The following is a 17493-nucleotide window of genomic DNA, read 5'->3' on the forward strand; positions in this document are numbered from 1 at the left end:
TGAACAAGGAGTGTGTTTCTTTTTAGATGCCGAGCGCTTTCAGACAATGATGGCTTAAAAACAGTAATTTAAAGTTTAGAGAGGTGTCCTGAGTGTTCAGACAATGGTGTTCCAACACCGGGATTCAGCAAATTTCATGGCTTCCACTGGCTTTCCATTATACCTCGGCAAAGCACCACTCGCTGCTGAAATTACAGGCTGTCTAGCTCAACAGAGTTTTATGGTCATTTCAGCCACTCAGCCCCCAGGGAAGTGGCAGGGGAGCCCCCACAGAGGTAGACTTCTTTCAACCAACCTGACACTTTAAACACAGTGATTCGGCTGAGCGTTGAGTGCCTGTCCATCCAGCTTGGCAGTAATAGAAAACTAATGGCTTTTTATATGGATTCTTATTCCTATCATTTGATGTCCGTGACAAACAATGTGACTAAAATCAGATGAGTGTCAGTCTTGGAATCCATTTTCATATGAAGGAGGAGGGGCGGGAGGAAAACAGTTATCAGACTCAGAAGACTCTAATAGCTTCCATTCTTCATTAAATCCAACAGTCTTTTGAGAGCCCTATCTGGTTTAGAGACTTCCTCTCTGTGCTCTGTCTACAAATATGAGTTCTTCTACGGATGATAATTTCTGTTAAATGGTACTCCTCTTCACTCTTATCACTTCCCCCAGTCTTCAGCCTAGAGAGGCTTTAGAAACCGTATCTTTCACTCGTCTACAGAAAGCATAACAACAACCATGACACAATAGCTGCCAACATAATTTCAGTTACATGAAGCAAATGAGAAAAACAAAAGACTTTTCTCTATGCAATGCTCTCCCCCCTCCCCTGTCTTCTCCTCTGTTGTGTTCCTCTGACCGTATCTCTCCTCTCCTCTCCTCTCCTCTCATTAATGTCCTGTTGTCACTGTCGTATTGTATGAACTGATTCGACATTGCAGCCTTAAGTGATCACGTGTAAACTCACGGCGAGGGATATTTGACTATGCTTCAATCAATAGCCTTGTGTGTCCTTTTGTCCCTGACAAAGCAAACAGCAAATCTGAGTTTCTGAGAAAACTCAGAATTTTCTGCATTATGCAACACAGTTTATTACATCATGACAATTCACATGAAAAGCCTAACAATACAGCACTGACCTTGTGCCTGGAGTGCTACGAATATATTTTGATTAAAATGGCACAACATACGGCAGTAATACATTTCTTTCCACTAAAAGGCACTTTTACGATTTCTACCACTGCATTCTGCTCCTGTTTTCACACTTTCTGCTGGTGACCCAGAGACAGTCTCTTTGTTGCTCTGGTCAGAGCTGATTGTCCATTTTGCCCATAGCTATTTTCTCTTAATATGCCTAGACAGAGGCCTGCCTTCTTTGGCAGCACTGTACTCATTGGGATTCCCAGTCAATACTCTAAAAGGGCAATGTGGACAGATGGCATTCAGTCAAAATACAAGGCAGTTTAGCTTAGCTGTCACATGACACAACCTTTCGCCCCCTTACTCAGCAGAGAATTGAAACCAACAAAAACTGCCTGGTGACACAACCTCCTCTAAATTCTAAAGCAGAAAATCCAAAGTAAAAATAACACGAGCACTGATGTGAACTTTTCATTGAATTTTGTTTTATTTTGAAACACTTACTTATGCATGATTGCAGTGTTCTTTGTTTGGTGACCCAAACATTTTCTTGCAAGTTCTTTTACTTCCTAATTTTCTCTCACTTCTGTCTTCGCGACCCCTGCAGATGTCTTACAACCCCATACTGATATAACATACTGTTATGTCATTGGGATGAATGCTAAATCCAGAGGGCAACACACAAAACCCAATACTGCCTGTTTGGTAAGGGGCTAGTAGATTATTCAAAGTTTTCTGAACTCCCTAAATGCTCTCCAAACAAGGCAAACAGCCGTGCCCCAGAAAAAGTCGAACAAATGCATGAGCTGTCTCTAAAAAATGACTGAGTTAGAGTAATCTGTAGTTACTAGCAGTAATTACATAGCTGTTAGCCACATATCAAACAATTGTGTGGGGAAAGTTTGTAAGAAAGCTACATGCTGCAGCCATCAATGAGACTTATTAAAAACAAAAAGGAGTTCAGAGTCAGAATGATGAAGACTGAAAGAACAGGCCCTAATTGACACAGTCGAAACCGCACATTGACCATTCTGTGGATAAGGTTGAAGTTCTATTGATGATGTTTGCATTAATAATAGATACAATACCGCTGGCGGAAGAGATTGTGAAGGAAAGCATGAGGCCTAGTAATGGCTGCAGTTTTCCGCTACACCAATATTCCCTTTAAATTTACGGTTAGGAAAGTAAGTGGGCATATACTAATCCATGTATTGGAATTAAATGCACAACTCTTTCTTTCCAGCTCTCATGTGTAGCCAGCAAGCTAAGCACGTCTCCACTGAAGTTAAAGCCTGATTAAAGCCGCACACTGCAGCAAACTGTACTATGTATGAGGAAAAGGTCACCAGTTGACACCTGCTTTGCTTGCAAAACCAGAGCTTTGCACTATCAGAAGAGACACTTCACTTTGATAACTTGTATTGTAACCAACTTGAGCACAGACTTTTAAAGGTAGCCTAAATAGGAGGAAAGTGTATGCTTTTATACTGTTGTCATATAGTGGTGCAGAAATGAGACATTTCAGCACTTCCGGTTCCCAGTCTTGAAGTCAATGTTTTTTTTTTGTAATGTTTTTTTGTTTAGATATCTGAAATAATGTATGTGATTATCACAAGCTTAAGAGATTTTAATGGTTTTTTCTACAATATAAAATTTGTCAATAAATTCCCCATTCCTGAATTTTTAAGCTTTATGTTCCTTTAAAAGATGGCGTAATTCATTTATAGCCTACGATAGCGTTAGCTTTTCACTTCTGCCAATTGCATTCACTCTTCAAAAATAATTTGTAAAGATTATCTTTTTTAATCTTTTTTTTTGTTCGGCCAAGCCTTGCTTCTTCAAAAGGGCGTTTGATAGTCAAGACTTGGTTTTAGAATAAGACGTTTAAATCTGTGCTAATCAGTCAATACTATCATCATAGCAATGGATCAATCGACTGTAAAGGCTTGTCTACATAGAAGGTGTTTCAGCCTCATTTCTCAGTCATTAATCTCACGTGTCTGTCGTGTCGGAACAGATACACATCTACTTTAATCAATCAATAGCTGTCTACACAATACTGCGTATTGTGTAGACAGCTGTATTTACGGTTACAGATTTTTAAAGTGCTAAATTCAGAACACTAAAGCAGCTAACATCTATTTACTATGTAGAGATTGACTGGAGTTGCAGAAGAGTAGCACCCCCCACCCCCAGGTTAACACTGTCAGCACCTTAGCTGCTAGCTACTAGCCGCTGGCTCAGCTGTGGCCATGTTTAGAGCCATTTCGAGTCAATCCATCAATAATCGATATGCTCTGAATTTCAAAGTGAGCACTTTGGGTATCAGGTCTTTGTCTGGTGTTGTTTAGTCTATAGCTTCGGGCGTATTTGGATTGAGAATGTAATTTACATACCCAGCTTCGATTATGCACTTATTTGTTGATTAATCTCCTGGAAAATCTGTTTCCACACAGTCAAGTCTCGGTTGCTCATTAAAATTACAGTTCATCGTGGAGAACTGGCTGTATGTGTGAACGCGAGGTTAGCTTAGTGTGAGTGGCTTGGGAATACACTACATGTCCTCACAAGTACAAGAGCACAAATGTGTGTGTGTGTGTGTGTGTGTGTGTGTGTGTGTGTGTGTGTGTGTATGCGTGTGCGTGTGTGTGTGTGAGTGAATGTGAGAAAGAGAAAGTGAGAGAAAGTGATGATAAAAGTGCAACATGATTTCTTTCGGCTTCGTCTCAAAAGCTACAGAGTAATGCCATCTGGGCCAGTCAGTCTCCCCACACTGTTCCCCCTCGGTGGAGGTTTGAGTTGTCAGATACAACAGAGCAGACTGTTGATTTAGGGCAGTGTGTGTGTGTCAGTGTGTGCTTGTATATGTGTGTGTGTCGGTGTATGAAAGAGAGAGAGTAGTACCCTGCAAGTTTTCTGTGAGCAAAGGCGGCCTTGTACAGATCTAGCATCTCCGAAACTGGGTCAGGTTACCTGTATAGTGATCGATTGGCTCTCAGCTCCCCACTTTGATAACCAGTGGCCAAAGAACTCAATCAAAGAGCACCCAGTGAGCCCAGAGACCAGGGGATATTAATCAAAAATAGAAGTGTTGCATTGATCCTCAGACAATCAATACAGTACACATATACAACTCAGTGCTCTTTGGATTTGGCTTCATTGGGCTGGTGTTGCATTAAATGACATAGAAATGGTTAATTTATCTGCTTGGATACATGCATGCAGACGCACACTCACTCACTCACACACACACATACACGCACACACACACACACACACATGCTCACTACCCCAAAACAGCCCATCCAAATATAGCCCTATTGTCACTCTGTAGACTCAGCAGTCCCAAATGAATAGATGTTGGATCCATTGGAAGGATGGTGAGAACACAGAGTGGAGAACCTGAGAGGATAGGGAAATAGCAGTAATAAACATGAGTTTATTGTCTGTTGTTTTTCTAGGATTATGGAAGGAAATAACGTAATAACTGCAGCAGAAGTACAACCACGTGTAAAAAATAAGAGCTACTCTATTTAATGCTTGTTCTCCGTCCATCTACAGTCCCTAGATCTCCAGAGTATGTCACAATTGCCTCCACAGAGACCAGGGAGAGAATTAAATCTTCCAGTGCAATATGCCACTGAAGCCCAAGCCAAAATGATATATTTGAAATCCTTTCAAATATTTATTTTTTTTGCTTGTTTGAGCTATGGGCTCCACCTGAAACAATCTGAACAGCCTCCAAAGGTGAAATCCCAGCCAATCTGGCATCCAATGTGCTCTAGGTAAAACTCAAAAAAGAAAGTATCTCAAGGCAGGTAGAGAAAGAAACTGCTGGTCATTTAAAGTCTAAATAATACAAAATATATGAGTATACATTTTTAAATTAGTTTTGAGCCATGACCCTTTCTTCATCAGAGTATGTTGGCGGGAGCTAAGCTTGTCTTTGGCCTGCAGAGTCTGCTGCAGAGATCTATAGCTGTGTGACCAAACCACTGACCTCCAACCCGCTGCAGTAGCTTTACGGGCCAGATCGATTCTGCGACCCTCCCTCCCTCTCTCTCTCTCTCTCTCTCTCTCTCTCTGTCTCGTTATCTCTCCTTCCCTTTCTCCCTCCTCCCATTCCCCCTTCCTCTCTCGATCAGTCCCTTGTGTTAAAATGTAATAGGCTTGGACTAGCTTCCCCGTTTGGAGTCAGACAGGCGTCCCCAGGGAAGCCATGCCTGTCGTTGAATGATCTTCCCCTGCTTTTATCAACACATCTCTGAGAGGGGAAAACAGAGCCAAGGAAAGTTTCCTCTGATGTTGTACTTGAGTGTGCTGTTCAAAAAGTTTTGGGACGGCTTTTTCTTGGTTTTTTCAATTGGTTTTGCACAAAACAAACTCTAATTTGTGGACTTTGTGGCCATTAGCATGACAAATACATTTTAAATTTGCTTAAACCACAAACTGAAGGTGCAAAACCAATTAAGAACATAACGTGTTGCTTAGTGCAATATCTCAATTAAATTATCAGGTTAAATATAATAACAAGTCAGTGTTCCCATGGTCATCAACCTGTCTTGTGATGATGCCTGACATCATGTAACAGATAGAGGACATTGAGACAGATCAAGGACACGTTAAGAAGATCTCACAGGATGGTGGTCATTGTGGACCCCACAAGGCTGGATAAAATCACCAATCAGAGAACACTGTCAAGCCAGCACCTCATCCCACTTTAATTAAATCGTAGGGACATTCTCTTGCATGGCAGCACTTATTCACTGTTGGAGAATGCAGCACCCAAGCAGCAGATTATTAGAGTCACGTTCAAGCTCAAAGTGGTTGTGTATGAGTGTGTTGTTTTGTGTTACTGCTCAGTGATTGTTGGTCTGTTGGTGCACAGGCCAGCGTGTGTCCAAACTGTATGAATGTGTGTGTGCGCTCATCGAGCTGTTGACCTCAGTGGGGCATTACCCAGCCACAGATAATGAGCTTTAACGTTCTATTTCATCTTTCTCAATAAGGAGGTGCACGGCAGACACCTGAGGGCCTAAAGGTCAAAGAAAGCAACTCAGCCTGAAAACAGATTACACAATGCAGGCAAGCAGGTAATTATCAAGACAATCATAAATCGGATAGGAGGCAATAGAGTTTCCCTACTTTAGCAGTGTTGTGGTTGGATTTAGTGTTGGTGGAGAGGAATTGGGTTTTCGCCATTAACGCTCAGGCTGCTCAGGCTGCTAACCTCTATAGAAACAGGATAAATGTGATGTGCCATAGATATACTTCTCACAAGGAATTGTTGTGCATGGCTAGCATAAATAATTTGTATTTCATGGGACTGTTAAACATTCTTACTTCTATCAGAAGCAAACAATTCTGGCTAGTTATCCAAATGAGAGCGAAAATAAAGGAGTAATCGAAAAGTGGAACAAAATGTTTTTTATCACCATCTTTCATGTTGTGCAACCTAATATTAATTTCAGTACATGAATGCAATGAGATGATAAATGTTCTGCAAAGCGCGCTATTGGTGATTGTGTCAAGACCTGTTACTTATTGTCACTAAATTGTATTAGCTGCCTAATCATCTGTCACACTGGGGCATGAAAAAGTAACCAAAAGTTTCCCCTTCTTATAATTCACATGAGTATTATTTTTAGTAGATAGCTTTCAAGAGTCTGACACTTGGTTGAACTCTATTAGGCTCACAAATGGGCTTTTAAATGCTTAAAATTATTCAATGTTATGCTATTAGACTAATGAACGCAAAACATATTTTATTTATTTTATTTATTTGGGTTTATCGTTTCATCTATTGTACTCTTTTATCAGGGTTTTTTGCTTTGTTGGGCCTCATTGTTGAGCGTTCTGTTCTTTTATTGCCTTGCTTTGCTGCTTTGTCTGTCAAAGCACTTTGAAAACTCTGTTTTTAAAAGTGCTATATAAATAAAGTTATTATTATTATTATTATTATTATTATTATTATTATTATTATTATTATTATTATTATAATATCTCCTTTAACCAGCTGGATGTGTAGACTGTTGATGGCCAGACTCAGCACATGGTTCGGGGGGATATACGTAAAGATCTTGACAGCTGGTTTGGCTGTTGTTGTGAATGCTGTGTTTCACCTGCTCTCAGCAGCACTAACACAAGGAAACATGTCACGGCTGGGTAGGTGTGAATTGAATCCGGCTGTTTGAATCCAATAGAGGCCCCATGCAGCTAACGTGATCCACTAATGTTTTGTTCGGGTTAATTGAGCGTTGTCCCTTCAACTTAGCCTCACATCTTCATCCTGCACTTAATAGCCACAGCTTCCCTGAATGACTAATTATTTCACTGACAAAGTTACAGCAGAGAAATATACAATTTTAGGATGTCATGGGAGATAGAAATTTACTGTCAAATAGGAACTCTCTCCAACACATGAATTCAATTTTCTTTTTTCTTATTTCCCATGAATATAAACAGACGTTAATTAATCTTTAGATGAGTTTGCTCGTCTCATACGCACAGCACTAAAATCTGTCCATCAAACCAAAAAAAAAAAATGCAATAACAAAAATGCAGACATTCAAGCACACAAAATTAATGTCTGCCCTGCCACTCCTCGAAATACACACATACAGGAAACTTATTTTGCCATTAAGATCCCAAAGCCTTCCACCCCCACTATTTCCCTTTCTTTCACCTGCATAGAGAGTCCTGGCGGCAGACCCTCCGTAGCTCCAGACAGTTGGGTTTCTCCTTATCTTTATAGGAGCAATCAGGCACGATTGTCTGCCTGCGTCGTTCGGCGCAGCCCACACTCTGACAGGGGCAGAAGAGCAGTCGATGGCTGAACTCAGAGGGCACACGATCCAGGAACAGCCTCAGCGCTTTGTGGCAGCGCTTCTTGCTGCAGGCTTCACCCTTGTTGGGGTCCTCCTTGCTGCAGGTAGCGATGTAGGCAGAGCGTTGCCTCTTGCAGCTGCTGTTGAGGTTGCAAGCTTTGGCCGCATCAAGACAGGGGTTGCAGTTTCTTTCGGCGTCAACACAGTGGAAACCTTTTGGGGCCACTGTGAGCATCCCTGTGTCAATGTATGCAAAGAAGAGAGACAACTCAGTGACTTTAGTGAAAAGAGACGTCAGACATGTATTTCCAAAGAGGAATGATCTGTTTATAATGACTTTATGATGCTTTCTTTCTTTCTGATTGGTGGTATTTACGCAAACACAACCTGGATGAAATACAATGCCAACAGTTTGATTAAGATCTTTCCATTAATCCTCTAACCCAACATCATTGTTCTGATATAGTTTACAGTCGGTTCAGCTGCAACGTACGATCAACAAATAAAACAATACTCCGTCCATTTCTACCCGTCAGGGAGTTCATTGCAAATGTTAGACTTGAACGCTGAAGCAGACTCCTCAAGATCATCCAACACAAAGCCACAGGAGGGATGCCTGCAGCTAGCCCACATCCACTCTGACTGAATAATTGATTCAGTTTCAAACCTTGAGTGAAGTATGAATGAATTAAGCAATGATTTCAAATTGGATGTTAATAAATTATTCACTTCCAGGTGATATTATGATGTGATTATAATATTAGTACATTATCAAGTTGTCGTAGAGAGTTGCCTTGAATTTATACATATAATAACTATTGTAACGTTTTTGCTAAACTTAAAATGTAAGTAAAACACAATAAACAATCAAATAAGATATTTTAATTAGTTAAATGGGACTGTTGTAAAATGAACAGGAGTCCTTGTGAAAATATTGCCAAGAGCACTTATTGATGGGAACACTGGTTGGGGGGAAACAACATTAAATACTGTAACATCTGCCCAAAAAGGTGCTAAGCTCAAGGACTAGGCAAAGACTCCACGCTGTGCTCTATGATCCACTTATTGGATAGTTCAAGTACAAGATTAAGTTCTCTTTTCTTCTGTGTAATCACAAAGTGAAACATTGCAATTACCCCATAGGTTACACATCATATTTGTGGCAAACAGATTATGTTATTAGGTGTTCTGAGATACTGCATATACCACAGTGGCAGTAAGATAACACACTCTATTCCTGAGATATACCGGTAATAAAGCAGGATCATGTTCACTTGTGGCACCCCTCTCTTGTATTCAGGCTATATTAGAGAAGTTAACCTCCCTCCCCTGTAGATAATGATATTTCAGAGGTCGTAGCGGTATGGTGACACCCAGAGAGATTCATCTCTTATTCAACAGAACCAATCTCACTCTGTGTCTATCAGGGAGCAGGGAGCAGGAAAAAGACCATTTATTTGAGAGATGCTGGGTTGTTTCCAAGTGGTGCATCTCACGTTATCAATCCTAGAAATGGGGATACATAGAACAGATCACATCACAACTGGGGGGATAAAAAATAAGCAAACCCCCAAAATTAATGACTTTGTGGTTTTAGATCACGTCAGATAAAATGAAACTCACTGCCACTGAAGAATAGCAGAAGTAGAATATCGGGACTTCATCACAGAGAGACGAAAGCACACTCAAACTTTGCTTTACATTAACTAGGGTTTTCACTTAAATGTATTAAGCGCACACGTACATCAACAGATGTAGGTGTTCAAAATAGTGCTGTCTTTTTTTAATGTTTGGCACAGGCCTCCACGGGAGAACCGTCCCTTCTTTGTTCGAATAATGAAAGCATTAACTTTCATGACTCCTATCAGAAAAAGACATCATTGTATCATTAATTGAACTTGTTAATTGTTGCACTCTCTGAGGGGAGCAAATAAATGATCCACAGCCGATGTCTGGCAGCATTGCAAACTCAGTCTTGTTAGTGTAAGTGACTGAAAAGGCAGACAGAATTGTGCTCAGATCATGTACATATGTGACAGTAACAAACATCAAACCTTAAAGGCAATGATGTGAGACAATTAGTCGACCTTGTCAAGAAGGAGCAGCTTGGTTGATGTTGGTTCAACGAGAATCAAATAAAGAACTGACTATGGCGCTGAGCATGAAGAGGTCGAAGCGGGGCCAAAGTTTTACTAAAATGGGCCAAGCTTGGCTGAAACGGGCATGAAGGGGGCCAGTGCGGTCCAGCTGGAGGAGAGGTTAGCGGAGCGGCTGTCCAGTGGTTCAGGCTACATTACATTGATGGATTGCAGATCCTAAATCTCCCCTGGCCATCTGCAGGCTCTAATGTGGGCCACTGGGGGGTCCAGGATGAAAAGAAAATAGGAGAAGGATGAGCTACAAAGATTTATCTGACCAAGCAGGGCTGAAGCCGCTTTTGAGGCTGCAACGACGGACAGGTTTTTACTACCTCTGATTGGGGAGCTGAGATTGAATTTGGTGCTCAACCCAAAAAGATGTCCTGGGGCGAACATAACACACAAAGCCCACTCGATGGCTCTGACGTGCTTACACACAAACAGGATAATAGCAAGAGTGTGTGGAGAAGAGGAAGGAAGCAAAGAAGTGGAGATGGAAGGGGAAATGTGCAATATTGTGTTGCAGAGTTATAATTGATTTTTCCAAGTGCATTACAATGAAGGTTTTCAGCAAACATATTCTGCTATAATGCGGGGAGAAAGGGGTTGATAAGCTAATGATACGAGATATATAAAAATGGAAAAAGCTTTAAGAGTGGAGAGGAGACTTGAGCAGTTGATTGCAGCAGCTGATCATGACGGATGGAGAGATGAAATGAGAGGACACAGACTAACAGATTGGACAGCCACTTAGAGAGACATGCTGGGGAGCTTTCAATTAATATAGCCTAATTCAGGAAAGCCTCGGAATAATTAACCCAGCCCATCAGCAGTGCAATCATAAACTCATAGTATCACAATAGTTGTGATGCTATGAGCATGTCTATCACCTTACCTTGCGGGCTGTTGCACTATACATTAATGAGCAAGCGAGGCACTGAGTGAATGAATGAACTGATAAATGGGCAAGTGGCTGCATTGATTGATTCATGGATGTATTAAACTCAGCACATCAGTGTCATTAAGGGCACGAAAATTCATTAATAATGTTTTTCCTGTTATATTTTGGCAGTTGTTTGCTGCTGAGTAAGCTAATTGAATGTTCGCAGAGATGTTTTGTGTGCATGAAACACAATGCGACATTCATTTGGGGAATACATAACAGGAATTCACAAAAACAGTTTCAAATGATGGTCTTAAGTTGTTTACTCCCAACTGCTTTGTGTGCCTAGGAAAAAAAATGCGATGTCATAACTGTTTAGTCGATGTCAACAACAGTTAAAGCATCGCTTTTGGTGATCCTGTCGTTTGACTGTAAATAGGCTTTTAATAGGGCTCTCTACTCTATGGGTATCATAAATTAGACCCCACTGATGGCAATGTAGTGGAAATAACTGTTTACTCTTTCCTCACATACAACACACACAGGGAGAGAAAGAAAGAAAGGGAAAGGAATAGAGAGAGTGAAAAGAAAAAGAAACCGAGAGGTAAAATGTGAGATAGAGGACACCTATAGAGAGACAGACGGAGATAAACAGAAAATTACATAAGACCTGTGTTCCGGTGAGAAAAGAGAAAGTGGGATAATAGCGAGGAGGAGAGAGGTGAGGGAGGTGGACAGAGCATGTATGAATGAGAGGAAGTGGATAAAAACGTTCAAGTACACTGTATTTGGATTTCGATGCTTTTTTCACAAAGAGTAAGGGATCTTCTTTCCCCGGTAATTGCTCTCTGTCAGCCTAATTTGAATTCTACATTTCATATATCATCCCATACTCAGGGGACACTGCGCTGCAGAGGGGAGTTCAGCCCAGGTTAGGAAGAGGCTCTTGGCTCTGGGTACGTTCTCAGTAATTAGGAAAGGTGCCAAAGTTTGGATTTAATACGGCCCTGGGTGAGCGTGCAAGAGCTTGTTAGGGAAGTGTTTAGTCCGGACCCCGAGGAGCATGTCAAGCATTTTTGTGTCAAAGGGCTCATCAGTCATTAGCTCTGTACTCTATGTTGCTGTGGGGTTTCCAGAGGGGAGAAAGAGGGTGATCTGGATCTACAAAATCATCTCGCTAAGCTTTATTGAGGAAACGTATAGACGTCATCAGAGGAAGACTGGCGGAGTTTGTGAAGTCTTCTGTTCTGAGCGATCAACTGAATTTTACCTCTGAGCATAAAATTATTGCTGCAAAATGAACCAGCGTAGCAGATGAGAGAGAGTGAGGGCAGATGTAAATGATGAGAGATGACTAAATATTTGGATGTGAGAATAAATGTGTGTGCGGAGGTGGGAGAGGGCTGTCCAAAGGAATTTTAAATCATTGTAAACACACTTCTAAATACTTGAGCTGTTTATGAACATCTGCCTTCAAGTTGAGCTTCCTCTGGTGAAATTCAAAGCATGAGCATCCTCAGTGGCCCCCTCAGTCTTAATATGCATGCTGTTTAGCTCCTTCAACCGTCACTGGCAATAATGCAGAATGTAGTGAAATAATCTAACAGGATGTGTGTGTCTGGTAAACCTACACAATATCAACAAACTGCTTCAGTGTTCATTATCAACGTGCAAGAGAGTAGAGAATAACTAAAAATACTAACAAACTGAAACACCAAACATGTTCTGTGGATTATTCCCTCTTGTTTAATGCAAACTTGTTAGAAAAACGCTGACTACAACAAAGGGTCTCTGATGAGTGAGCTTCGAACAACAGTTCTCATTACTGACCCACAGAGAGACAAGCAAGGGCTGGAAACTGATTAGAAAATTCACACGGAATAATGAAGCATAAACAAAGTAGTATAAATACGCACAGCCGCAATCAAAATAACACACAAAACCAATCTTGCACAAACAAGCACAGGCACAGATACACTCAGACCCCTAATAACCAAAAACCTTGACTGAACGCATGGAAAAAAAGATCTTAGTGTTTGCCTAAGTAATAGTAATTGTTATGAGGGCAATGTCAAAATGTCAAACACATCAACAGCATGCTGAGCACGGCTGTTTCACTGGTCCTTTTTTCCCCCAGCTGTAGAAACAGCTTTTTGGGTTTAATTGGATGGTGGGCACACTGAGCTAAGAGGTGAGAGGCTTAGTGCTGAGAGTTAGAAGGTCTAACTGGGATGTTAAACTTAATTCCTGGAGGGACCCTTGAATGCAGGATTCTATGCTGCCCTCTGTTACTAATAAGTTAATTAGCTCAGCGCTGGGTCAAGAGAACAGAATATATTTCACGTGGAGCATATTAACAATTTCAGTTAATGATATCTTGGCATGCTGTATGCAATATAGAATTCATCTGGGCTTCAATTCTTTGGGTCCTGGTGCATTGTGGAGGAAAGATTTTTGCCCCACATCCTTCATGCAAGTCTTTTTGATTAGGCTATTGATTGTACAGCATCCCTGCCTTGAAACCATGAAAACAACGGTTATGCCTTGTTTCCAGCTTTTCAGTGCGACGCTTTGCTGCTTTTTTGTTTTCCATCATAGTAAACTGAATACCTTTGACTTTTGGACTTTATGAAAGTCAAAACAAGCAATTTGAAGACATCACCTTGCAATTGTGTGGAGCACTATTTTCTGATAATTCATAGACCAAAATCAATTAATTGATGATTACAGAAAATAAGTTGCAGAAAAAGGTTTCTGCGTTCATCAAACAAACTAGCATGAGCACATCAGGCACCAGATGGGATTAATTTTCTGAACTATAAACTTGGTGGGGTGAGGAGGTGTCTGTCATTGGCAGGTGTGGGACCGTAAAACAAGACAAATGTGCCTTCCTGTAGCATCTCCGTGCTTCATCTTTTTGTTTGATTTCGTTAGATTCCCACTGGCGTTTAGTCCAATTTCATTAGAGCAGGGAAAATATGCATTAATATTACTTATTGTACTCAATTATTATAGCAACTAAAGGGGTTTTGGGTAGAGAACTGTTTATCAATAGATTTCTTCTGGGAAATACTTACTCAGCACTCCCTATCATTTGATGATGAAGATTGTTCAACTTAAATTAGTGTGTATTTCTTTTTGCAAGTCTAAATATACCCTATTTAAATGTACCTAAGCCTTCCACTGAAAACAATACAGTTACTATGTGTCCTTCAATGTCAAGTGAAGAGGTAGTCGGGCTAGATTGGGGAGTCTACCCTTTATAATGCTTGGGTGTTTTTATGAACATGTAGGAGCATGCTAGAATACATTTTTGTGTCTCTCTTTTGACAAGATTAATGCAGAAACTGGAAAGAAAATACATTCTGCACTAAATGATTGGCTGATACAGTCGTGATGCTCTGGATTGGACCTGCTGCAGGCTTAAATACCAAGAAAAAATTATAGATAAGTTGATAAATAGTGGTAAAGGGCAACTGCGGGCAGCAGTAAGGTAAAATAAATAAATAAATAAAACAATATTGTACTGAACTGCTCATGTTAGAAACAATACTGTTATTGCTCATCCTGGGTTCACTACAGAGCACCTGTGAAGCATATTTTACATGCATCCTTTGCTGTAATAATGTATTTTCTAATGTGATAGTACTGCAACTGTTCAGACACTGATAATAAGGTTATCTATTTGTTCTCTTTCTCTTGATCAATCACTTTCTACAATGACTGAAAGGCATATTTTGTGAGTGAATCTTTTCATTTCTGTTGTTTAAGATTACATAAAGTGCCTTCTGTGTTTCCGTTTTCATACTCATAGTAAGGTAGCTCTTACCAAAATGTTGACGATAATACCTTTAATTACATTCCCCAAGTCTTGGACAATTTAGAAGAATTTAGATCAGCTGGTCTAAGTCATTGGTGAAGTCCTTCAGATATGTGGATATCGTCCCCTCCCTGTATTACAATTAAAAACGTCCAGGGCATCTTAAGTAGGGTGGAAGCTGACATCAAAAAAAGGTTACTTTTCCCAATTTCCCCAAAAGCATGGATATTTTACTAAGGGTCATTTTTTACTCCAACATCCACGTCCCATCTCAAAATTCATTTGGAGGGCCAAGCATTCTCGCCTCAAACTGTCAATCCTGCAACATGGCAGACAGGAAGGAGGATTTGCTGTCCCCAATTTCAAGATGAAATTTCGGTCACACATGCCCGTTACAAATCTGGTTTCACCCCAATGCATCAGTTTCATTTTCAGAGGAAAATGAAGCCTCTCCTTATTGTTTACAAGACCTAGTATTACTTTAATCTGTCTCCTAAACGCTCCAAATCTAAACCGTCTACCATCTACAATCTGTCATGTACCTTTGGCCTTGTTCTCTCATTTATGTATATGTATAGACAATTGATAACTAGAAACCCCACCCATCTTCATTTTGATCTCAACTACACACCTGCATCTTAACCCCAGCTCTGTGACCCTATCGTGGTGACAAAAAAGACAGACTAACATAAAAAAATGTAATCGTTGTTTTTTAATTGTTTTCATGTTTCTATGGTTTTGTGGTTTTTCTTTTTTTCTTTAAACATTTTTTTTATTCATGTAAAGCACTTTGTGAATCATGTTCTATTAAAGGTGCTTTACTAAATAAAACATAAAAAAATAAACACCTGCCACAGTATTCAAAACTGTTATAGTTCTCGCTACAGCAGGTGTCTCCAGGACTCACACACAGAGTCACAAGGTGAAAACATTACCAGTGTCGCGGGCTGGTTACAAAACGCAGATGAAAAAGTAATTTGCACATTATCTTTCTTTCTCTCCTTGTTTCTCCATGTCTCACTCACTTTGTATCTGATGTCTGTAACATATGTTTGCAGTGACAATGAATCTTGAGGATTATGGATTATGGCAGCTGTAAATTTGGGTGACTTGCTAAAAAAGCCCTGTCTACATGTGTTTAGAGATCTATAGGTGAACATGTAACCATCATCATATTTCAGAAATAGTGTTACTAGTTCTGGGTGCTGATCACTGGAGCTGTCAACAGCAATCCCGAAAGACATCCCAAGTGTTTTTCACGCATTCCCACTTGCTGGTAACCAGAACTCACTTCCAGCCAGCTTTCAGTATTTTCCTATTCACATGTTTGCTTCCCTATATAACCTTTACTCTCTTTCCATCTATCATCTCCATCATCTATCAGATAGCCATGCCCTCTGCCCTGACACTGACAGCATGACATAGCGATTAAGAGTCACAGGTCACAGGAGAATAAAACACCCAGCAATAACCAGACTGCTAAAGCAGAATGTAGACAGGTGGGCAGGTGTGCAGCATCAAACCTTGTGACAGTGGGCCAAAAGGTGGAAGAATCTTTCTGACACTGCACTTCTTGGAAAAGATGAGGAACAAGTTTCTTCCTGTTGATAGCCAAGCCTATTGGGCCCTTCACAACCAACAGCACCACTGCTCTGAAAAGCCATTATTTAAATGGTTTGCGTGGCGCCACAACAACTTTTTAAAATCTGGTTAAACTTTGATCGCAGAGTGCAGCAATGTGCGCTGAACCCAGTGGTGAGCCAAGTGTAAATCGCGTCCTATGTGTATCCGTTTGAAGCAGTAATATGCTACACAAACTGCACAAACTGCACCTACTATCACCCTAACCCTTTAGTGGTGAGAAATGTGGCACGAGAGACCCCACTGTGCCTCACTGCCATTACAGCAAAGAAGCCAGTGGAAATGATGTCGATGAGGACATTCCAGTCAGCCCTGGATGCAACTGTGCTGAGCATTGAGGTGAGGAAACACTGCTGATGCAGGTGCACAGTGCCAGCAAAGCCGGGACAGGACGAAGCTATACTGTAGATATTGTCATCACGGAGGAGCAGCCTCTGCCCTTATTTAAGGGACGGACCACACTGGGTTAAATGTGCTCATTGTCTTTTCTTTATCTGTGTGTACAGCGCATGCTAATTTTCAGTTTGGAGGTAGCTAAAAATGAGCCACTATAGTACACAGTCCCATTAGAAGGAGAAGCCTGTGTGAAATAGTTTTGCAGGTATCACCTGGGGCAATGCAGAAACTGAGTCTCCATATGTTTTGCTTAATTTAAACTTTAGAGCGAGAATGCGTGAGTGCATGCAGTAGTAAATAATTATATTTCATTTCTATCACAACTTCTGTCCCTTATCTTCCTCCCAGACAAAAACTTTTAAAGTAGCAGAGATTATTTTTCAATTTCCTACCTTTCCTCTTGGAGAGTATACATTCCCCTGTCCTCATCAACCAACCAGATATCATATATTCCCCTGGTCTCTATGCAGTTTAACATTTGTAGAGTTATTGAAATGAGAATTATTTTCATAAAACAAGTCTGTAATTACTTATCTGTTTGCCTGTGGTTTTCTCTCAGTGCCACAATCAATTAATCTGTCCTCAGAATTGATAAATAATGAGGAAAGCTTGCGGCTAAACAGATTTCAGAGAGCAAATCCAATGTTT

The 17493-nt window shown here is 40.6% G+C and overlaps 1 protein-coding gene across 1 annotated transcript in view; it reads right to left on the minus strand.

Annotated features, from left to right (window-relative positions):
- Positions 1–17493, minus strand: part of LOC137866906 (GDNF family receptor alpha-2-like) — a 45517-nt gene that overhangs the window by 14541 nt on the left and 13483 nt on the right. The window contains exon 5 of the mRNA XM_068703182.1: positions 7826–8204. Coding sequence (XP_068559283.1) covers positions 7826–8204 — 379 coding nt within the window. The remainder of the gene's footprint in view (positions 1–7825; positions 8205–17493) is intronic.

The sequence above is a fragment of the Cebidichthys violaceus genome, unplaced genomic scaffold (assembly GCF_023349555.1).
Source record: "Cebidichthys violaceus isolate CVI_PGR_0920_01 unplaced genomic scaffold, fCebVio1.0.p SCAF_9, whole genome shotgun sequence".
Lineage (NCBI taxonomy): Eukaryota > Metazoa > Chordata > Actinopteri > Perciformes > Stichaeidae > Cebidichthys > Cebidichthys violaceus.